This window comes from Vespa velutina, chromosome 17, assembly GCF_912470025.1.
Source record: "Vespa velutina chromosome 17, iVesVel2.1, whole genome shotgun sequence".
NCBI lineage: Eukaryota > Metazoa > Arthropoda > Insecta > Hymenoptera > Vespidae > Vespa > Vespa velutina.
This window is the reverse complement of record NC_062204.1, coordinates 3,123,263-3,147,360: the sequence shown is the minus strand read 5'-3', so window position 1 is coordinate 3,147,360 and position 24,098 is coordinate 3,123,263. Positions and strand designations below refer to the sequence as shown.

General features: G+C 32.9%; 3 protein-coding genes across 18 annotated transcripts in view; 1 reads left to right on the top strand and 2 right to left on the bottom strand.

Annotated features, from left to right (window-relative positions):
- Window positions 1-11,062, bottom strand: part of LOC124955272 (lachesin) — a 141,165-nt gene extending 130,103 nt beyond the window's left edge. For 3 of the 7 annotated variants that reach the window (XR_007102817.1, XM_047509454.1, XM_047509462.1), the window contains exons 1-2: window positions 8,631-8,760; window positions 7,972-8,057 (exon numbers count right to left, since the gene is read on the bottom strand). The gene's annotated coding sequence lies outside the window, so the exon portion shown is untranslated. Of the gene's footprint in view, window positions 1-7,971; window positions 8,058-8,630; window positions 8,764-9,083; window positions 9,137-11,042 lie in introns of those variants that run through there. The other 4 variants (XM_047509457.1, XM_047509456.1, XM_047509461.1 and 1 more) reach the window with 4 other exon arrangements.
- Window positions 10,122-23,489, top strand: LOC124955271 (C2 domain-containing protein 3-like). Of its 10 annotated transcripts, none has more exons than XM_047509446.1 (16): window positions 10,122-10,326; window positions 10,450-10,565; window positions 10,627-10,756; window positions 11,263-11,584; window positions 11,890-15,771; window positions 15,899-16,836; window positions 16,927-17,028; window positions 17,101-17,238; window positions 17,318-17,593; window positions 17,664-17,932; window positions 18,003-18,152; window positions 18,249-18,434; window positions 18,526-19,539; window positions 19,605-19,796; window positions 19,891-20,174; window positions 20,423-23,489. In XM_047509446.1, exons 5-16 carry the CDS (start codon window positions 15,605-15,607, stop codon window positions 21,831-21,833), a joined length of 5,127 nt encoding a protein of 1,708 aa, XP_047365402.1. In that variant the 5' UTR covers window positions 10,122-10,326; window positions 10,450-10,565; window positions 10,627-10,756; window positions 11,263-11,584; window positions 11,890-15,604; the 3' UTR covers window positions 21,834-23,489. The 10 variants fall into 10 exon arrangements, with proteins under 10 accessions (XP_047365402.1, XP_047365406.1, XP_047365401.1 ...); XM_047509450.1 differs by having other exon boundaries at window positions 10,450-10,756; window positions 15,899-16,554; window positions 16,624-16,836; XM_047509445.1 differs by having other exon boundaries at window positions 10,122-10,310; window positions 10,450-10,756.
- Window positions 22,338-23,923, bottom strand: LOC124955273. Its single transcript, XM_047509466.1, has 5 exons — window positions 23,508-23,923; window positions 23,240-23,421; window positions 22,960-23,153; window positions 22,642-22,894; window positions 22,338-22,582 (listed from the first exon to the last, which is right to left on the bottom strand). The coding sequence occupies exons 1-5, from the start codon at window positions 23,512-23,514 to the stop codon at window positions 22,454-22,456; spliced, it is 765 nt and encodes a 254-aa protein (XP_047365422.1). The 5' UTR covers window positions 23,515-23,923; the 3' UTR covers window positions 22,338-22,453.
- Between the last annotated feature and the right edge of the window lie 175 nt (window positions 23,924-24,098).

The window sequence follows — 24,098 nt, the reverse complement described above, 5'->3', positions numbered from 1 at the left end:
CCTCCAACAAATTGCTATCCCTTTCCGCGCACCCTAAGTCCCGAGGGCTGATAGTGGCAGGGGGTGGAACCGTCGGAGGTCGCTTAGCACGCAATATAACCAGCCGCAATAGCATAACCATGATATATTTGCACAATTTGGAGTAATTCCGTTAAAACAGAATAATGTTCGGCCCGAGGTTGTTGCATCGTTGATGACGATAAAGAAAGAAAGAGGAAAAGATATAAAAAAATAAATAAATAAATAATAATAAGAAAAGAATGCGAACATGTGTTCATCTTACGTTTCGACTTTTAAAAATAAAACGATGAAATTAAGATAAAAAAAGACAAAAATTTATGTTCACATTTTTTCTTACTGACTGAAATTTTATCCCAAGCTCTAAATCCTGTCAATTAAACAAGTTTAAGAACCGTACACGTTATATTGTATAAGTACAGAAAACAACGTTAACGTTTATTTCATTTTCTCATAAGTGGAAATACATAGTTGAAGGACGGCGTCACTTTACTCACACCTTTCCTCCTTCCCTACTCCTACGAACAGCCATTAGTAACACTCGTACAAAGCCTGTCGTCGTCGTCGTCGTCGTCGTCGTCGTCGTCGTCCTCGGTAGAGTCCAACAGCGACTACTCTGGACAGCCGGCTTTGTACATTGAAAGCCATAAGTGGCAGCAATGGCGATACTGTCGCTAACATCTACTGACTGTTAACGGATAAGTGGTCGCAAAGGACACACAACGTTCACACAGTTTTGTGTGTCACTGTTACAGAAAGTAAATGGGTCAAGGATGATTCTCATACATAAGAAAATTTAGATGAATCTAATTCTAATACTCTCAACGATAACTATGAGCGTTAAATACGAAAAACTCTAAATACGAAAATGTTATTTCTCGAACATATTAGAATGACAAAAATCAGTGATTATCTTGGAAATTATCTCGACGAAACAAGGATCCAGTAAAATCTCAAAAGGGAGTTCTAGGAACGGTAGAAGAACAAGAAGGATACCGAAACAATACTTGGTAAATCTCACTTGTTACACCAACCGTATGCTTCTAAGTCAGCAAAACCGACGTTCCCGAGCATCGTTTAACTTACAGACACGAACGTGTCTAAGATTAAGCGCTGTGCGACTGATTAGTGACCCCCTGTGTACTCGTTACACGCTGTCGAGGAAACGAAGGCATTAGTCAAGGGAACATTCTTCTTCTCCTTCTTCTTCTTCTTCTTCTTCTTCTTCTTTTTCTTCTTCTTTTTCTACTCGAATTCTGCTGACAAGTCGACTTTATCAAGATTTCATTATATACCAGTTTATATCAACATCAATTAAAAATCAATTTCAATGAAATTCGTTTAATGAATTAATTTGAAAATAATACACTCTATGTACTATCTATTACTAAGATGAAAAAAAAAAAAAGTTTAGGGAAAGGCCATAAAAGAAGATATAAAAGTACGATAGAAACACGTTTCTATCGATAGATATAGCCATTCGAGTATAGACCAAGTATACGATCTACCGTTTGCCTTGTGACCATAAAGAGAACATGAGAGTACTGATCTTATCAGAGTTTCAGTCTTTCACTGACAATGCGAATGAACGAATGGACGATAGCTCGAGCCACGTTATACCATCTTGAAATGCGACCTGGACACACCTTTTGCCCTCTGTTTAATCGTTCGTTCTCGTAATTGCTTTTTGATGTTATCAGATCACTATCCTTTTCTATATCGAACTAACACGATTTACGTTTCTACCGATATCTGATTAATACGGGAAACAATATTTTCTGAGATTCTTTCGATAAAAAAGGAAACAAACAAGAAAAAAAAAAAGAAAAAAAAAAGAAAAAGAAAAATGAAAGAAATAAGAAAAGAAGCTTGCAAGGCACGAAGAAAAGCAAGACAAAATTGTGAAAAGAAGTTGACGGTAGAAGATCGAGGTAAAATGGAATTTGAGGTAAGAAGAGTAGGTGGAATCGGAGTGTGCCGATTTTCTTCCGAGTGTATCCGAAACTCAACGGACGGCGTGCATTTGCTTCGCAAACGCCACGGCAACGTGCCTTCCCACGTGCCACCTTCACTAATACAAGTGTATCCTTCCACGACTACAAGCAAGGCTCGTGGTGGCACGCTGTAATAATACGTAATATCTTTACTGTTTTAGGCAGCCGCTCGCGTTATTCGGATGCCGGGCGTGCCTCGGAAGTTTAATTTCGAATCGTATTATATCCGGTACGCGAGCTACAGGCACGAACACGCCATAGGAGGAGGAGAAGAAGAGTGAGGAGGAAAAGGAAGAGAGAAAGAGAGAGAGAGAGAGAGAGAGAGAGAGTGGAGAAAGAGAAGAAGAGGGCGGTGGATTTGCAGTTGGCCAGTCAGCCAAGCGAGAGCAGCAGCCAGACTCGGATAACCCTGAGCCAAAGTGAGAGGAGAAGAGAGAAGGAGATAGATGTTAGGGAGGAGGATAGGGGGAACAAAAAGGAGGTAGATGAGAGAAAGAGAGAAAGAGAGAAGGAGAGAGAGAGAGAGAGAGAGAGAGAGAGGAGCTTCGAGCAAAGCAAGCCAACCAACAGAGCATGGACAGACACCGTGAGAAGAGAAGATGGCGAGAGAGAGAGAGAGAGAGAGGGAGAGAGAGAGAGAGAGAGAGAAAGAGGATCGGAGAACGCTTGGAACTAGGCTCTCCACCAAGCTACCACCCTGTCTTGCGTAAGCGGCTTAAGGTCATCTTAAGCAGCCTCCGAATAAGTAGAGAGGAACGATCCTACGCTTGCTTCGTCGGGACATCGATTTCTCGCTTGGATGTATTTTTATTCCTATCTACATAAAGAATATCGAAGATATAAATAATCGGATACGTTAAAAAGGAAAAAGAAAAGAAAAGAAAAGAAAAGTAAGAATTTAATATTTAAATTCACGCATCGAAAGATCAGCTTACTCGAAGAAAATAAGATACATTTATCGACGAGTCGAGTTTAGCCTTGTTAACTTTCAACGAATAGGGCTTCTTCGTCCTTGTCCTCGACTACTTAATTAATTTTAGTCCTTTTGGTAATAGAAACTGATGCGAATCGTGGTTCTTCCGTAGATCTCGTTTTGAGGGGGCCTGCCCATAAATTTGCAGTAAGAACTTCATGTGCGAGCGACAACGTAAATTTCACTCCCAAAACCCCCACCCTGTCTCAATTCCCTCCTACAAAATTGCGAATTTCGCAATGCAAACTGCCGACTTTCCTGCTAATGCACATTCCTACGTAACCCGTCGAGAAGCGTGATGTACAAGAATCTACAATTGAACATTTGCATATTCTCGCTCGCGACGAAAAGCCAAAAGGGTTAACGTAAAGAGAAAGAGAGAGAGAGAGAGAGAGAGAGAGAGAGAGAGAGAGAAGTCTATCTATAACCTTAAAATATTTCGACTTTCTACATATGTACATACGTACACTACAACCTATTCAATGATAAATTCAACCGAATTTGCAGGATAAATATTCTCTTTTTTCAATCTCTTTTTCATATAATAGATTCTATTACACGATCATTAACTCTACTATCGTTTGACAAAAAGTCTATTATACGATTTACGAGCGTTCTTAAACTGTTAAAACCAACATACATACGTACATACGTAGATACATACATATATTGTATATATCCCTATATACGTATCGTGAACGCGCGAAGGTAGATGCCTGGAAATTATTTACACGCCCGACACCGCACAATAGCGTACCCAATATCGGGTCAAAGTACATTAACGCCTCTCTCGTTTAAAGGGACCCCAGTCGAATCGATATCGCGAGGAAGAATGAAACGCTCGCGTGCTAAACTTTTGTAAATCCGATCCCGGGAATCATCCAATTTGCTCGCGATGAGAATTAAGAAGCCGTTAAACTCGATAGAAAGTCAAGCGTGATATAGCTCAGAGCTATGGAAAGAAAGCAGAAAAAAAAAATGGAGATCGAAGGATGAGGATGAAAAAAGAAAACAGAAAAAAGAAAGGAAAAAGGACAAAAGACAAATAGAAAAAGTATATAACAAATGACAGCATTTTCGTGTTATCTCCAGCGCAAGTTAATTCGATTTATCGTAAAATCACAATTTTAAAAACTGGCATAAATCATCTCGTGTAACGTTCACTCGACAAATAAGTTCGAAAGGAAGATAACACGTGCCATTTCAACTGTATAAGGACATTTATTAAATTGAAGATGCGACTGAAATTCTCATTCAGATTCTCTTTCCTTTCGCAATTGTTCCAAATCGTTGATGGATGTGAGTGTATGTGTGTATATATATATGTACATATATCAACGAACATGATAATAGTTAATATATATGTATCGATGGATTTAACGCCGACGTTAGCAGGAACCAACGGCAGGGATTTGCTGATTCAACGATACATCTTATATTTCCCAAGTGACCGAAGACGAAGATAAAACAAAATCGGAGATTGGTATCTGTAGAACAGTCAGAATTTCTAGTAATCGTTGAGAGCATTCATAAAACGGAAACGATCGACGGAAACTTCCTCCAATTGCATATGCATACCTTTGACAAAGTATACTCTTCCATATTCCTATATTTACATCGAACAAAATGAGTTAGCGTTGTACACGGTAATTACTTTATGTCAAATAAAATTGTATGTCATTCTGTCGGTAAATTAAATTGAAACCGCCTCCGGTACGGCCCGTAAGCAAGCCCTACGGCAACTACACAACGGGTAATGATTAAATACGAATTAATGTCCATATTTTTGGAATTATAATGAAAATTCAGGAAACACATATAAAGTGGCCAGTTTACGTGGAGTTTACGATTCCATCCCTCCTCTATCTCGAAAACATTGAAAGAATAAACGAATCACTAAACATTCGACAAAACAAAACAAAACGAAATAAAATAAAGAGCATATACATTTTCATTTCTACCGAAATTGAAATCTCGCAAAAAGATAAAGCCAAGCCAGTCGAAGTTTATTGGATACGCCGTTGGTCCGTCAAAGAGAAGCAGGAAGTACCGTAAAATAACGAAATTAAATATCTCGACTGCCTTGATTCAACAACGAGCGATAAATTCTCAAGTAAACGCGATACTATGTTCCGGGAAAAGAAAAAAAAAAAAAAAAAAAAAAAAAACACACAAGAAAGAAAATAAATCGTTACTCGCTTAAAACTCGCATCGATTATCGTCGAAATAAAGAGAGAAAAAAAAAGAAAGTAATAAGAGAAGAAGATAAAACGTTTCCGAACGATTCGCTCTTCTAATTTCCGTGTACTCTGGAAACCAAGAGAGAGTTACGGTACTCATCGGTATAGAGTTGTACTCATGGATTCATGGATTTCGGATACGGTGAAGGGCAAATGGCCGTTACCAAAGTATAAGAACTTCTCTCGAGACGTAGAAAAGCTCAAAGCGCCGGAACAGCGAGGTAAGTGTAGTTTCCGGTACCATTACCGGTCCGAGTGGGAGCACCGTTGGAATCGTCCGTACATTTCTTCTTCTCCATGGAATCGTGACGAGTTCTCTCCTGGTAACCCGTAAAAATCTCGTCGGCGAATTGCAAGGAAAGCTCGATGGTTGTGCTTTCCGTTGAACATTGAGTCCGTTTATTGAAAGACCAGCTGAATCGAAAAGTCCTATCTCAATAGGAATAAATTTAATTTTTTTTTCTTTATCTCTCTCTCCCCCTCCCTCTCTCTCCCCCCCCCTCTTTCTCTCTCCTACTTTTTTTTTATCGAAAGAATCCTGTACAAAGTACAAAGAACGACGTCTCAGAGCTTTTCTCATGAGAATCAAATGCAAAAAAACATTTTCATGGGATAATAAAAGTTATATAAAATCTCAATTCCCATTCCACGTTCTTCTATTTTCCTTTCCACAATACGTAGCTCATTTTTATTTTGGACTCTCTGATAAAAAAAACAACGCGCCACTTTTTCCGCTCACAAATCACCCTTTCCCCATCTTATTGGGTTTCAGCGAAAGGCATTTACCAACGCACTAGGGAACGTATACTTCTACCTTCCAAGTAAATCATATCTTTTAATATGGGAACATAATTAAAAACAATTAGAAACGATCGTATAAAAAGAAAAATCTTTCGTATCGTCGAAAAAAAAAATACATTGAAATCGTTCACGAGCTAAGTTTGCGCGCGAAAATTCAAATTTACGGGAGACGTTAATGCGCGAGGAGACTTGCTAATGCCGCTGAGTTACGTTTCGAGTTTGACTACCGACGACGATGAGCAAAAGAGAGACTCGAAAAGCGGGTTTGCATACCTCGACCGCACGTGTTCTGCGAAAGTTGAGAGTACGACGGCTACATCGCAGGAAATACATCGCAGAGAGAGAAAGAGAGAGATAGAGAGAGAGAGAGAGAGAGAGAGAGGAGAAGAGAAGGGAGAAGGGAGATCAGGCGGCGTCCTTTTGCGAAAGAGCGCCGAGCCCTAAGTGGTTATGAGTTGGCTCGCGTGGCCGGTGGCTTTTGATTTCGGTACCACACGACGAAAGGGAGAGCCCGAGGTCCACTTCAAAGACGCGGTTCAGAGGCCATTAGCCGTAATGTATATGACTATCTATCTCTCAGCCACCTACCTAACCTCCTTCCATCCTCCTCCTCCTCCCCACTTTTACCACCACTGCCCAACACTCACGACAAATTTATTCTCTTTTACTCTTTTAATGAGAACGCATGAATCTAAACAGATTATTGAAACAAGATCGATTTTCATTCTAATTTACGTGTTATAAGATCGAACCTTATGCAACATTGAACGCGTGCATTAATGTAAGACTTATAGTTAATTTAATTCAATTAATATTACAATAGAAAATTGTTAAGTTTCGGCAAAGTCTTTTGAAAATGTAACTAATTGTTCTTCTCTATTTAATAATAGAGGAGTATTATCTCCGAATAAATCTACTTCTCATCCCTCGGAAATGTTCCTACTCCAGCTTAATTGCTTAGGTGATCATTGAATAACACATGCGTCCTGTCGTACGGCAGCTACCGGTAATACGTCCGAGAAATATATGAGCCATAGAGACGACACACAAATTTCCTCTTGTCGATGAAACGACGATGACACGATGGACGACTATTGTTTCGTGGCTATATTTAATGAACAACGCTTTGTAATCCCCATCCTCACCAGCCCCCGCACAACTAACGCACACATATATTTAGTTGTCCCTTTCGAAAGAGATTTATCTGTTGTTTTTCATCCATCTATGAAATACAGTAGTTTGAAACATTTTTATATATAGAAGTTATGTCAAATGTTATTTTGTGATCGATCGAATGAATAAAAAAATTGATTTCAAGATTTCCTAAAAAAAAAAAAAAAAAGATTTAACGCATTGGAATATACCAGCCATTATTTGCAAGATAAATGATATATTATACAAAAGTATTAATGATAAGTAATTAACGTCTGAAATAAAATTATTTAAAGTTACATATATAAAGCTTTTCGAGAGATATCGAAGTATGCGGCGAACTGTAATAATAAACTTCCTATAATATTAAATATATAAATATAAAATTATTAAAATATTTTATATTAAAATATTCTATAATAAAATACAATCCTAGAGAGAAAATTAATCGACACTTTCTTAGTTACGTTACGTACTTATATACATATATGCCGAAAGATTCTATAAAACTGACAAGGACAATAACTTTGTCAATGTCCCCTTGAACGCTCGACTGTTTTCGTGGCGAGCTCGGCCGAGGGATTTCTTAGAAATCCATAGTCCTATGATTGTATATATGTCAAATGCTACTTCTCTCTCTCTCTCTTACACACACACACGATCTCTTGCTCGCTCTCTCTCTCTCTCTCTCTCTCTCTCTCTCTCTCTCTCTCTCTCTCTCTCTCTCTCTCTCTCTCTCTCTATCTATCTCTCTATAAATATTCGCTTAGCCATTAAAAAGAAACAGACTTACCTATATGCAGGATGAAGAGAAGTATGCATAGAAAAAAACTGGAATATTTCATGCTGGGTCTTTCATTTCGTCAAATTCTTAGAAATCTGAAAAATGTAAGATAGATTGTAGAGGATAAAAATCATTGTGTGAGTGTATATACGTAATGAATATAGAGGGATATGCAAAACTTATATGTAGTGTGTATATATATATTATATATATATATGTACGCATGATCTATGTATATACGTATGTATATATATGTATATATGTATGTATATATATATATATGCGTAATGGGTATAAAGTATCTAAAGCTTATATGTGTGTATATATATGTATATATGATGATATGGTGCGTATGTGGGTGTGTGGAGAAAATCGAATACAATACGAAATACGATTAATGATCATTAATAAATGATACATTATTATCAAAAGCATCGTTAAAGTGCGATTGGAAATGTCGACATCGTAGAAATAAAAGCAGAAAATTCGAGAAAAAGGTATGACGCAATAGCTTCCAAAAGGACGCCAAGAAGCAGATTTTATTTTCGCGAATATCTTTTAAACATGATGATGCCTTAATTTGCGAACATTCACCCGTGAAAATCGCGTTTTTCGTAATCGGTTGATATACAGGAAGACGGTGTACATTAGAAAAATATACTAATTACCTGAAATTAATGAGGACGATACGGCTTCCCTGTCTAACTAGTGATCACCAAACACAAAATGGCGTCATAATCACCGGCAAGACGATTAAACAATCCGCGCCGCGCATGCGCAAATACGTTGCTAGTCAATTAATACGAAATGTTTCGATCTAATAATCGAAAATATAAAATTTTTATAAATACGATATAACATTATGCGAATCGTCGGAATATATCACAAATATACTAAAATCAAATAATCAGAAGAAAAAAGTAAGATATATGGAAAAATAATTTCAAAAAGTACGAAAGAAAAAAAAGACAGTATATACGCTCACCATTTTTATTTTCATTAATATTTCTTTTTCAGTCCCGTTGTCACGATTTACGAATAATACACCATAGAAAACACACTTTTAAGAATTAATTGATATATCGAAAGAAAATATATTTTAAAGTATACATTCTAATTACCTGTAATTGAAAGATAAACGATACAGATTCTGTCACGAGTTAGTAACATTGACTTCGGTGGTAAAAAGATTCTCATCCTGTACATACTTTACGCCATCTTAATTAACGTCGTCTGTAATAAACGTAATTTCTCGATCTAATAATCGAAAATATACAATTTTTATAAATTCGATATCTGAGTGTAGAAATCATCGGAATGTATCACAAATATTGTACAATTAAATAATTAGGAAGGAAAAGGTAAATCTATAGAGAAATAATGCCAAAAATTACAAAAAAAAAAATAAAAAACAATATACGATCGCCACTTTTATTTTCGTTAATATTCCATTTTCAGTACCGTAGTCACGATTAATAAATAATGTATCTTAAAAAATACGTTTCTTGGAAATCGATTGATATACTGTAAAAAGGGTATACTCCGTAAAAAAAAATATGCTAATTACTCGTAATTAAAGAAAAGGACGACTCAAATTCTCTCACAAGTTGGCAAGATTGACTTCAGTAAAAAAGAGATTCTCATCCTGCGCGTATAAAATCCCACCTTTTAATTATGGCGCCTAAAATAAAGATAATTTATCGGAATTTATTATTCGAAGAAAAAAAAAAAATTATGTGCATATAATAAGGAAATATATAAATCATCGGAAAGAAAGTGAATTTAAATGCATGGCAAATTCCAATCTTAGGAACGTCGATAGATAAAGAATCAAATTAAAATCATTATATTCTTATAGTAAATGGTATCGTTATCGAATTTATATCGTTTATAGATAATATTTCATGCAAGTGTTTCTTATAGAAAGAAAGAGAAAAAGAGAGAGAGAGAAGGTTTCTATGCATTCGACAAATTTTGTAGGTAGTTTGGATAACGTGACAACGACTTGAATAGTAAAGCAAAGAGAGAGAAAGAGAGAGAAGAGGAAGCGAGAGAAAGATAGAGAGAGTAAAGAGAGAGCGAAACAAAGAGAGAGAGAGAGAGAGAGAGAGAGAGAGAGACAAAGAGAGAGAAAGAGAAAGAGAGAGAGCTCGTCCGAAGTCACGTGCGCTTGCCATTTTGCTCCCTGTCGTAGCAACAACTCGCGTTAATAAAATACCCGCAAGAATTTAAGATTACAAAGTGGCGTTGGACTGGGTTGGGCGGGTTTGGGTGTGCAAGCTCGTATCCGTTAACAAGCACAGAATTATTAAGTACCGGCTGTGTTTAAAAAGGGGAGTTATCATCGAGTAAGCCGCTCACGTGGTGAATAACGATCATTCTTTTTCTTTTTCTTTCTTTCTCTCTCTCTCTCTCTCTCTCTTTTTTAGCTTTTCCTATCTTCTACAAACGAACCTAACCTCACTTATTTTCCTTACTTTTCCTTAGGAGCAATAACGATCGAAATTAGAGTCGTTTAAAATAGGAAACAATCTGTTCTGACATACATATATCTCACAAGAAAATATATGCACGTTCATTAGAAAATAAAGGATTCTTTAGAGGTAAATAATACATTGCAAAAGAGTAGAAATCTGTGTTAATGTTATTACGACGATCTAATAGAAAGGAAAATTCGATGGAAACCTTTTGAAACGTTTAAATAATGCAGCTCGAATAACAATGGATTTCATGAAACAGGAGAAAATAGCGAGATATTTGCTTAACTATTTCACCGAAATAAGATAGGACGTAAGTAAGTACGCTTTGCATCTCGCAATCTATTAACTCGACTTTCTTATTCCATTCTCCGTTCTTCTCGATCGATTCCAGTAGGTCCTTGGTCCTGCTAGTAGTAGGACCTTCTTCTTGCAAATCCTTTCAAGGAGATTTTCCGTTTCCACTAAAGTCTCTCTCTCTCTCTCTTTTGCTCTCTCTTCCCCTTCTCCACCGCCCCTCTGGTCGAGCTTTTCATTCGGTCAAGATATACAATAAAAACGAAGCTAGTTTTAAAAGTGTTCTGGTCGACAATGATAACGTACCTTCTTCCTTACTTCTGCGTAGTTTCTTTGAACTGACCAATCGTACGTGTATCGTATATTTATTTAAAGAATATCTACTCTTTTTCTCTCTCTCTCTCGAGAGAGAGAGAGAGAAAGAGAGAGAGAGAGAGAGAAAGAAAAAAAATGATCGAAACGCTTCTCCATATTTCATCGTATATGTAAACGTAATTTAATTGGAAAATCCTCTTACTTTGTGCAGTTGAAAAAAGGAAAAAGAAGAGAAAGAAGAAGAAGAAGAAGAAAAAGAGGAGAAAGAGAGAGAGAAAAAAAAAAGAAATTACATACTAAAAGAGAGTTTCCAAACATTGAGAAGTAAACAGTAGTACAGAGTCCGTCGCGTATTTACCAGTTACCGGCCACTTTACTGCCATACTTTCGTATTTCTCGTTTGTACGGCCATTACGCGAACGCGGGAAACTTTAAATCCCTTTCATAAAAGTTACAAGTCATATGGGAGAAAAAGTTCTGGCTGGCCGTAACAAGTACGATGACTGTTTATTCTCGAATTAGCTTGCAAACAAGTAAGTAAGTTCTTTTTTCTTTTTTGTTTTTTATTTTTTTCAAAATAAAAATCCAAATCCCCGTTGGAAAGTAATTAACATAAGTTATTCTCTTATTGATTAATTATTCGTAATAATATAGATTTTGCCGAATATTCTATGTTCGATGAAAATGAAAAATCTAAGATATATTTGATACAAAAATTTGAATGCAAAAATGCAACAAATTGACTCTCTCTCTCTCCCCCTCTCTCTTCCTCTCTCTCTCTCTCTCTCTCTCCCTCTCTTACTCTTTCATTCACTTTATCTTTCAACTCGCTTTATAGGAAACGTAGATAGAACAAATCGGGTTAACACGCTACGAGGAAAATATTTTCAACTACGCGTACGATGGAACGATGAATTTCACTGGCGTACGACGAACGAGAAACCCACCCATTCGGTATCCGTCCTGTGGTGGAATTATTTATATTTACACGATTTTACATCCGAGCCGGAAGCATGCTCGGCATGGATCGAGCACGCGGATACGCGAACAGTGAAATCGACAGAATTTCAGGACGCTGTGGTCCTCTCGCGTGCGCGAGCTTCCACATGCATACTATGTTAGCTTATGCACCAATGAATACGAATTTTACATTCTTACTTTCCTTTGGGATCAACTGTGGATACGATAAAATCCTCAGGGGCAATCTGATTTCTCTGACATAGAAAGTTAACAGCAACAAGAATTACTAAAGTTTGCGATCTTTATTTTTTTAGGATCGAATAAAAAGATTTGTTTGTTTACTGTAAAATCATAGAACGAAGAAGCAATGCTACATTTAATATATATGAATATATATTTATGTATATATTAATTATTTTCATTCAAATATTTCTAGGTTACGCAAAAAGGTGACATATTGTTAAAATTCAAATTTTCGAAAATGAATATCGTTGTATCTCGATGATTTCATTAAATTAAATAACGACTAGCAAAAATTTGTACGCATTTTGATATGGACGATCCGATTTAAAAATCATCCAATAATGCAGAGGAATCGTGGAAATATTAATCATGTAGAGAGATCTGCTCTATCGTTGAAATGGCAACCGAAACGTGGTAAATGTCTCCTGAACTGAAAACCGATGCTTTCGTTCCAATTAGCCAGAATAATGACTAATGTCGATGCGTAAAAGACAACACAGTTTTATGTAGATTGAACATACATACATATATATATATATATACATATGTACGTTAGTTATGTACACACTATCTATCTACCCCGTACATTTTCTTCGTTTTATTCGATGTACGATTAAAAGAACAAAGCTATATCAAAAGAGCATTTGAGAGGTTTGTTCTGAAAGAAATGAAATGAAAAAAGAAACCAGGGGTAAACAATTAGACAAGATAAAGAACATATCGAATATTTTTGTTTTGATGACATAGAGTACATCAATGTCACAGAAAGTAATACGTTACTGATTACAAAGTTAAAGGAGATCATGCGAGGCACACAACTTTTCAACGGACACGTCGCTCACATTAAATTTTCCTCGAACATGAACGAACCACGTTACATGCTCGCAAAGTATATACATTTTCAATGATGGACAAGTTATAACGAGTTATAACTACTACTCGCGAACAGTTCCCAAAGCACTATTACATTGAAACGTTGAATAGCTTTAGCTTTGGGGGCAAGGTTAAATGAGTAGGATATTTATTCCCACCTTTCAACAAATTGCCAAGCCTGAATAGGCATCTAAAGTCATTAACAGCAATTGAATAAATTCAATCGTTAATTACAATTTCTAACTGAGTAATTCAATCAGATCGATTAATAATTATGATTAATTGTTGTCCTCGTTGAATCTTTCAAATCTTTCTAAAATTACAGAAGGATCATCATGAGAGACAATTGATCAAAGCAATGTTTCTAAGAAACATTAATTCATAAATTAATTCGGATGATAGAAAATAGGAATATAATAGACTTCTTTTTTTTTTACAAGAACCTGAAAGTACAACAAACGTGTTCCACTGACCCTCTTTCTCATCAATGACCGGAATCAAAGCTACAAAAGCTACAACGATATATTTCAATGTTCGTTCACAAAGCCGATTCCGGCAGATCATACATATATAGCGTGTATATATTGCGTATGCATAACAGAACTGCGTATGTGCGTCAATAAACGCGAGCAAGTGCAACCGATATGGATACAGTTCGAGATGGAGAGGAAACAAAAGTGAAAAAAAAAAAAAAAAAAAAAAAAAACGAAAAAATAAATAAATAAATAAATAAATGAAATTAGAATGCGTTGAATTTTTATCGAAATTTCCACTTTCAACTTATATCTTTGTCGGCAATCAGATCGGACCGAAATTGTTTTTAATTGGAGAACTCAATAACAGTACACAGATCGATTATACTTTGATCTCGATAACTTACTCGATAATATATTAACGCACGTATAATATGATATTTTTTTTAAAGTTTAAAAAGTATTATGATGCATCAAAATGTAAAAGAAGGATCGTACAAAAGAAAAAAGAAACGAAAATAGGATTTAACTTTAATAAACATGACTTGCGTGCGTGTTACTTGTAAAATAATTCATTGTAAAGTACATATTTATAATTAAAGCAGTGAAACGGCAAATATAGTAAATAATAGGTAGTTGGATAAAATTACGATTTGTAATATACTAAAAGTATCGCGTTAAAATTATTCGCTGATCCTTTTTGGATTATTCGTAAGACTATACTTATACAATATCAAATTTCTCTCGGTACGTTAAAATTTGTCGAGCCTAACGAGATGTGTCATGTTAAATAGCTTTAAATGACATATTTGAGATAAATGTGTAGATAAATAAAATGATGCTGCATAAGCAAGCAAGCTAATTATGCGCGTACGTATGTATGTTCGTTCGTCGCTTCGAATAGATATAAATTTGTCATTAACTTATTTACCGCGAGCTAATCCTATATAATAATCCTACGATATATAACGATCTATGAGCTTTTGACTTTTACCCTTAGCAATTACTACAGTTAATAATACATGAACGAGAGCTAATATTATCATCGACTATAGAGAAGAGAAAACGTCAAAGATACATATAGATTGTGTACATATGTATATACCATGTAGATAAAATTGATATCCGAATACTTGCTATTGAAAGCATTTATTAATTACCAAATTTTCTAAGTATAGGAAATGATTAATCATCAATTTTCTGACCGAACGTAAATTGATTATTACATATGATTTCACTATTTATAATTATTCAAACAATATATTATTATTATTAATATATTTCTACTTCATTTTCTCTGAGAATTAATATTACTCGTTAGATGGATTGCTTTAGATCATGTATTTTAATATATCACTGAATTGATCGATTTCAATTTGAAATTATCCACCAATTTCAAAGTTTTACGGATAGCTGTTGGAACATCGATTTCAATTTGAAATTATCCACCAATTTCAAAGTTTTACGAATAGCTGTTGGTAATAAAAAAAACCATTGAGTGTTCGTTGATAAAACAGTTCTCTGTAGAAAGAAAGTGCATGGAGAGTGTAATTCTATTATACCGATTGATTCAAAAGAATTCGTTAGAGTAATTCGCAAAAAATAATGTGGAGACGAACGAAACTCGCCTAAATATCGCCATTATACTTTTCAGTAATTCACTATTTTCTTTCTGAATTTATGCGATATTTATAATGCTAGAATAGTACTGATATTTCTACGTATTCCTATAAAATATGCATTGTGTCAACTAATTTCGCATTTAAATGCTTCTATCACGACGATTGAATATTGCATAAAAATTTATAAAGAACTAGTGATCCGAGAAAATGTGAAGCAGTTATAACTGAATAATAAAGTTTAACACACAGCTGAGATTTAATTAATATTTTTAAACCGTTTCATTGCATCACAACGTTTTGTACAATTTGATGAAATCGTTTAAATTAACCTAAACTTCTCAGGCTCAAGTGAGTTAGTTATGCATTATATAGTAAAAATCAAATGGATTCGAAGGTGAAACCGTGTAGGTCATTACCACCTATGGTCGAAGGCAAAATTCACGGTTACTTATGGCTGATTATAGACGAAGTTCTTTGGTATAAAAATAATTCTGAAAATATCACAGTGTTTGCTTCTTGGTGGGGTGAACAGGATAATGCTAAATTCAGGTAAATTATTAATTATAATACATAGGATAAGAGATGATTGCATCCTTATTTTGCAATGACAAATTTTTCAACAAAATGTCAAGCTCATTGAATCACTATATCATTAAACTTTTATTTTTTTTTTTAGACCTATTGACATTAGAACAAATACAATAAGGCCTAGTCAAGATACAGCTCAAATATATAGTATCAGAACGAATAGCAATCTATTTAAGGAATATATTAAAAATTGTGAAACTATAGAATTAGTTATAATTGATGAAGAGGTAAATCAAATCATAGGAACATCTGAAGTCAATGAATTATTAGATATTTTTGAACAGAAACCTTTTTTTAAATATTTTCCAATATTAGATAAAAATAGAAGTCAAATAGGAGAAGTGCATGTCGGAATAAAATTTAATTTAAATGCATCAAAAGCTACAACTATGCATTTAAAAGTACATAAACTTCAAAAAAAACAAACTAAGAACAAGATCTTGCTTTCTCCGCCTGATACAAATTCACATTGCAAAGAATTAAGAATTCATGATATTTCATTAAGCGAAAGATTTGGTAATACTAATGAAGATAGATCAAATGCACCTGTAGAGATAGATTCAAAAGACATTTATAGATCTATTTTAAAAACTAAAAGGGCCAAGTTCCAAGAACCTTTGCACAATTGTAATGCGGCAGTGACTGATAAACTCGTTGCCCAAGTTGTTGCCAGAGCACAAAAACTTAGAGGTGCTATATTAAAAGAAACTTACGATGAAGATCCTCTGGCATTAAGTGACACTGGTCTGAGTAATAGTTTTCTTAATGATGTTCCTGTTGAAAAAGAAGCAAAATTATATGAATATTTTTTAGGCAAAGAAATGAGTGTATCCGACGAACGTAAAGCACTAAATACTTTAAGATCAACATCACCGACACCTAGTTTAATTGACTTAGCGTCAGAAGCTATTGCTTCTTCTCAGTCTAATAATGCACCAATTACTGATAATAAAACATCTCTAAATACATCTAATTCAATGATAGTAGAATCATTGACAAAGTGTTTACCTCAGGATAAACAAAATGGTATACATTGAATTTATTATTTCGTTAAGTACTATCAATAGATTATTGTGAGTTGTATATAAAAATAATTATTTTATTATCATTTTTTAGAAATGTCTCCATTGGATCATATAGATAGTATACGAATTTTTATTGACTCATTTGTATTAAATCCTGCAGGCTATCGTCGCGTTAAATCATCTTGTGTATCACGTAAGTGAATTCAATATTGTATGTTATCAAAAATTATATTTAAAATTAAAGTATACATTAAATATTTTATAGGTAATGATAATACACTATTATCTGTAACATATTTTGTACAATATAATACTACTTTTAAGCCCCCTACACAAGCAAATCATAAACTATTGAGAGATGATAAATCAGTAAGAATATCTTCTAAGCGTAAATCAGGACAAGGTAATAATATTGTTATAGTATTCATTCACCAATAGCTTATACTAATTGTTAATATAATTTCAACATATCTTTTTTATAGTAATTCATTTTGATCACGAAAGGATATATAACATACCTAAATTTAATATACATCAAGATTTTCCATTATGTTTTAAAATTTTGTCACGACATCTTAATCAGAAATCACCAACTGAATTAGGTTCTGGTATGATGTATATTAGCGACATTGTAAAAACAGAAAATTTGAGTTTGTCGCAGAGATTAGCTGTAATTAACAAAGGCATTAAAATAGGAGAGTTAAAAGTTACTACAGAATTAGGATGTGATTCAGTCCACTTTGGAAAACAATATATAGGTAAATTTCAAGAAAAATAAATATAATATTGAAATATACATTTTTGTTATATTTGAACATTTTTAAACAGAAGCCGTAATGTCCGGAAAGGAAAATATTCCTGTATTAAATGTGAGATCTTTATTAAATACGGATATTGATAGATGTAAAACTGCAACGGGAACACAATCCAAAACAAGTAATAGTGTTTCATCTTCTTCAACAAAAAGGATAGAATGTTTACACATGGATAATACCAATAATATGGTTACTAAAAAGGATGGATCAGAACATACAAACCAAAACATTGATGATAGAAAAGTAGATATAACAGAACCGGATAATAAGAATCATAATAATGTAAAAAAATTTTCATAAACTTTTTATTTTCAATGTTGTTCCATGTATAATTACATATTAAAATTTGCAGATTTTGCTTCATGGATTAATATATATAGCGGAAGCTAAAGATTTGTTGGAATTAAATACATTCTTAATATGTAGAGCATTCTGGTTGCAAGACAAAGGTACAAGTCAATTATGCAGTAACACACGAAACCCATATTATCATTTTTGCCAAGTATGTTCTTACATATATTTTATACAAAATTCTTTTCATATTCAAAGTTCTTCTTTATTACATCATTTATACATTCTGTTTTTTTTTTGTTTGCAGTTAGTACCTTTAATTTATGGCAATGCATTACTAGAACGAATTAAAGATAATTATATAATTGTAGAAGTATATTATAAAAATTCTGTAGGAATGAATAATTTGTTGGGAATCGCAAAATTACCTGTGCATCAATTATACATTGCTTATAGGGATCCAATTGTATTACCACATTTATTATCATCTAAAGTATGTGTTGTTATGTATTATATGTCAAATTATCACATTTTCAAAATGATATTGTAAGAAAAAAATTGAAATTGTATAACTATCTTTCCAGTATCCTATAATAAGCGTAGATGAATGGGTATCAATCAATAATCCAGTTACTAGTCAATCATGTGGACAATTACTTGCATTAGTTGCACTTGGAACTGCTGAACAAATAGCACTTTTAGAAATGTCACGAGGTCTTAGATGTCAAACTGTAGTGCCACAGGCAATACGTGATTATTCATATAATTATAATGATCACAGAAAACAAACAGACAACACAAGTGAAATAATGAGAACTGCTGATCTTAATATGCAATTAAATAGTGAAATATCTCAGTATAAAGATAATTATATGCATCATATAGATGACGTTGGAAATAATTCTAACACAATCAATTTTAAAACTCAAGAAAGTCAAACAGATATATCGACTCTTAAAGAATCAAAGTCTGCATCTAGTAATTTACCACAGGATGGAGTTTTAAATTCAGAGCGATTAGTTTTACATACGTTAGTAGATCGATTAGCGCATGCATTAAATGTTACGAAAACTATGAATCAAGCAGCCCAAACTGAGCAAGAAATCGATAGAAAAAAACAGACAGATATTGAAGAGCAGTCATGTATAAACTCTTTACGTTGCAACAGTATATCCGATGATAGTAATAGCGACAGTCCTGGGAACAATCTTTATTTACCTACAGAAATGTACAGAAGTGTCGGTGTTGGAGCTGAATTTGATGAACCAATAAAACAAGGACCAAGTGGTACTTACAATAACACTTATTATTATCCACCAACTCATGTACAAAATTTAGAAAGCAAAACCACCATTTTAAACAGTGACGAGAGCTTTTTTAGAGCACTTATAGAGATTGAATGTGCATTACATTTACCAAAAGTAGAGAAACTTAATGAGAGTATAGAACCAACTACTTACGTGACTTTTCAAACAACTCAGGCTGATTCTATGAATCAATTACAGTCGTACATGATAACAAATGTTTATCCGCATAGTTGTAATCCAAGATGGGAATGGAAATGTGATACAAAAATATCGACAGAATTATTAACACACGTACGTATTTTATGCTTAGCTTGAATAATAAATTATATTGAAATTTATTTCATTATTCCTTTCAGAATGAAAAACGCTTGATTTTAAAAGTTTGGCGTTTATTTAATACAGATATAAGTACAGATATTGACATGGAAAGAGATATAGTGATTGGATTTTCTGCTATTGATGTATCTGTATTAACTACTGGTTTTCCATCTGTGTCAGGATGGTTTCATATCATGGATTTTACAGGAAAATGTAATGGTCAAATCAAGGTACATATTTTGTTTTAATTTTACATGTGTTATGCATACATATGCATAAAGATCTCAAAGTTTTTCCTATATTTATTGCATAATTAAATTTTAGGTAGGAATAACTCCTTTGGATAATATGTCAGGTTTTGTAAAATCATCTACATCAACAAGTACTACACAAATACCGTTATGTGATTCATCACGATCAAACGAATCTTCATTATGCAATCATAATGTATTTTTAAATAACATAGAGTCGAATAATACTCAACAACCTCCATTAACAACTACATATAATACAATGGGCAGTTTTACTGAATGTGGTAGTCATCCTACAATAGATATTACTCAAAGTTTTGAAGATATGTCTATGTCTTTTCTTTCTTCATCTTTAAAGTAAGTTGCAAGCAATATATATATATATATATATATATATATATATATATATATACACGGGGTGTTTCCTTTATCTTCATACCAAACAACATTTGTAAAGACATTTTCCTGACAAGTTCAATCCTTCGCGAGATAATTCAACATTGCGAGTTGAAGGAAATACTGTGTATATATAAAATTAAAAAATATGAATAATAATAAAAGTATTTATAAATATAAATAATACTTAAATTGATTATTTTTCATAGGCAAAAATTGGCAGAGTTAGACGAAATAACGAAACGTCTGCAGTCGCGTTTACATGATGTAACAAACACTGCTTTTGAAGATTATTTTGATAATGACTTTGACTTGAATGAAATACATAGTGATAATGAAAATATTGATAATAGAAATACAGATTCTATACTTCCTATGGCTCATATATCAGGTACACATGATACATGGCAAAATGCACCAAGTAATCATAATGTACACATGCATATAAACAATGAACAATTGCCTGAACGCATGAATGATAATTTGATAACAAATGTAAATTTATCCAATATCAGACCTACTTTGAATTTTGCTTCACAGTCAAATTCTAATTTATTGAGTAACCATTATCAACGAGAATATCATATACAAAATGATAATACATCGTACAATAATGAGGCTTATCCATTAAGAGGAACAAAAGTACATATAAATCATTTACTTGATAAACTTTCCTTAGAACATCCAGTGAAACCTTACATAACAGCTGGTTCATCAATGAGAAAAAATGTAATTGATTTATTAACAACCGTTCATAAAGATAATGCACAAAATAATAACAAAAAGAATAAGCTGGAACTTATTAAGAAACCAACATCTATGCAAATAGAAAACAGGGATCAAAGTACAGAAACTCTATCAAATTGGATGACTGATAATACTGTTGCTCCAACAAATGTAACTGCAACTCTTAACAGATCTTCACTTACATCCTACAATAAAATATCAACAGTTATACGAGAAGAGTTAGTTGCAGAAGAAAATAATGATACATTGAAAAATGACGACGAGTTGACAAATCTGCTCATTACTTCTAACGTTCGCCATATGGATTTAGATAACATTTTCAATCCACTTTTATATCAGCATTTAGTACCAGATCTTCAAGTATCAAACAGTGTATCACCAGAGACACAAGCAATAGAACAATTAGATACTCGATATTCTAAAAGTTTTGGCACTGCCATAAATAATGGATTAAATGATACGCAAGATAAAGTAGAAGCAATAGCGTTATCTCCAAATAAAAATATCAATGAAAAAGATAAAGATAAAATATCAGAATCTGTTGGAAATACAGAAATTTTTAGACTTACACCTTCTGGTATTTCAGAAAATGTTGATGGTAATATCCATGTAACTGTTATTCATAATCCTACTAATAATGATTTAATGGCAAGTAATAGTACAGAATCAACAACTACTATCTCTCTCAGTAAATCATCAATGAGACAAAGTGAAATGGAAATAGATGAAAATAGTTATTATAATTCATCTGATATGTCTGTCACTGCTGCATCAAGACAAGCACCAGACGGTGGAAACCCTATGGAAGACAGTTCGAAAATATTACCAAGAAAGCAAACAACTGATACATCAGATTTATCATCAAGCAGTTAAAATTGTATAGATATACAAGGACATCAAAGTATTCATTAATGTTGATCGCGAATTTTAAATTTCTTAAAAAATATTGCATTTTCAATTTACTACTTTGTAATACTTTCTTTGTAACAAAAAAGTACAGGTGTGAATGTGGACTATTATAGTAATACAATTACGCTATTACTAATCTCGAATACTTGCCAAATATGAACATGTAAGAGTAGGTATAAGATGACATTTAAAAATTGTCAAGAACGTCCTTTCTCTATCGACTGATTACCGTGTATACGTAATGATAATATCAAACAAAAATGTTAAATACTATCCATATTCTATCATTGGAAATATATCTATTATATTATTTGAAGTATTTATTATAAGTATTATACTTATATATCAATATTTTTATATCATCTTTGTGTAAATAAGATCGCATAATGTATAAATTGATGATTATATTATATGAAATTTATTATACATTATAAGCTATAAATTAGATTAAAGATCATAGATTATGGATTACATTATATAAAGTTTATTTAAAAGTGAAATAAAATAAGTCTACTTACAATGCTTTTTGTCTATTGAGAAAGGCATACAAGTACAAAGGTGCAGCATTTGATAAAATATTGAATTTAATTTTTTAAATAAGAAGTAAGATATGTTTCCTTAACTAGTCTTTGTTTTAACAGCTTAGGATGCATTAACCAAATGTTAGCATCAGTACCCTCATGCTGATGAATGTCTGAACAATCACGTATTCTCTAAAATAAAGATGCTTATAATATGAAATAATCCATATCGGAATAAGTAAAATACTTACAGAAAAACGATTTAATTCTTCCCTTTTATACTTTGTTTGTTTTTGGAATGCATCGGTCATGCATGGTCTACACAAGAAAATTTTATTGTTGCAATGCCAATAATCCCCTACGGGTTTTTGTCCACAAATTTTACACACATCTGTATTATTACTACAACATTTAAATTGTACTCCAAGTCTCATCTTAACTCTACCACCAAAACTATGTTCAAATGCAATTTCTTTTTTCTCTATTGGTGTATATGTTCCTGGTCTATGATAATTTAAAATGTAATGTGCATGAATTATTTATTCATTTTTTCTAATTAAATAGATTACCCAGGATTCACATTAGGAATAAACGTAGTCCTTTCAGCAGAAGTTGCAAAAGGAAATCTTGATTCTTTGGTAGACTTGAAACTACTAACGATATTATAATCTGCTGGAGATGGAAAATCTTCATCATGTTTAATTGCATGTATCGTTCTAGTAATGCCACCATATCCTTTCTTACTAATACTATGTAAACATGGCTATAATCGAAAAAAAATACATATTATTTCTTCAAAAAAAGTAAAAAAGTTAATAATACATTAAACTGTAATAATTATAAACATGCTTTATTTTTAGTGGCCAGAAATGAATCCATAACGTTATATGTATTAGGAGCAATGTTTTCATAATTATCTTTTATATAATATCTCATAAAAGAAGTCGTGTCTCTTTTAGACATATCATGTGGACATCCAGAACCAAAACATATTTTTTGGCGTTCTTGTTTTTTAATTACATACTGAAAATCTTTAAAGGAGAATAATATTAACAATTAATTAAAACATTATTAATGCTACATAATTAATAAAATAATTAACATCTTAATATCATACCTTCCATTCTTTTTTAATTAAAAATTAATTTCTTTTTTATTCGATATATTATAATATCTAATAAAGAGCAGAATTAGGTTATGATAATATATTATTATGGCAACGAGTGAAATAAGAACTATCAGAGTTCATATACGGATTAAACGAAAATTTCATATCGCATATTAACAATATCACTAATGTCATTTGCATAATAAAAAAAAGTAAATGAAAAGATTGAGAATTTAATTAAAAGGAGCATGACATTTCTTTTCTCTAAATTGATGTACTTCTTTTCTTTGCTTAGAAATAAAATATAATTGATATAAATTAAAAACAAAAAAAAAAATGGATTCACACAATCACACAATTATATAGCATAAGATTATAAAGAATAAAAATATAGAAAGAAATGTGTTCTAATAATGATACTAAGTTTTGTAGATCAAATTTAATAAAGAATCTGAATAGCGATTCATTTGAATTTGGCGCGTAGAACGTGTATCGCCAAATTGCGCATGCTCAAAAGTGATTACAAGCGTGACATTAACGCTGTTTTAGTCAAATTCACAACTATAAACGTAACAATTCGTATCATGCGAAATTATTAGA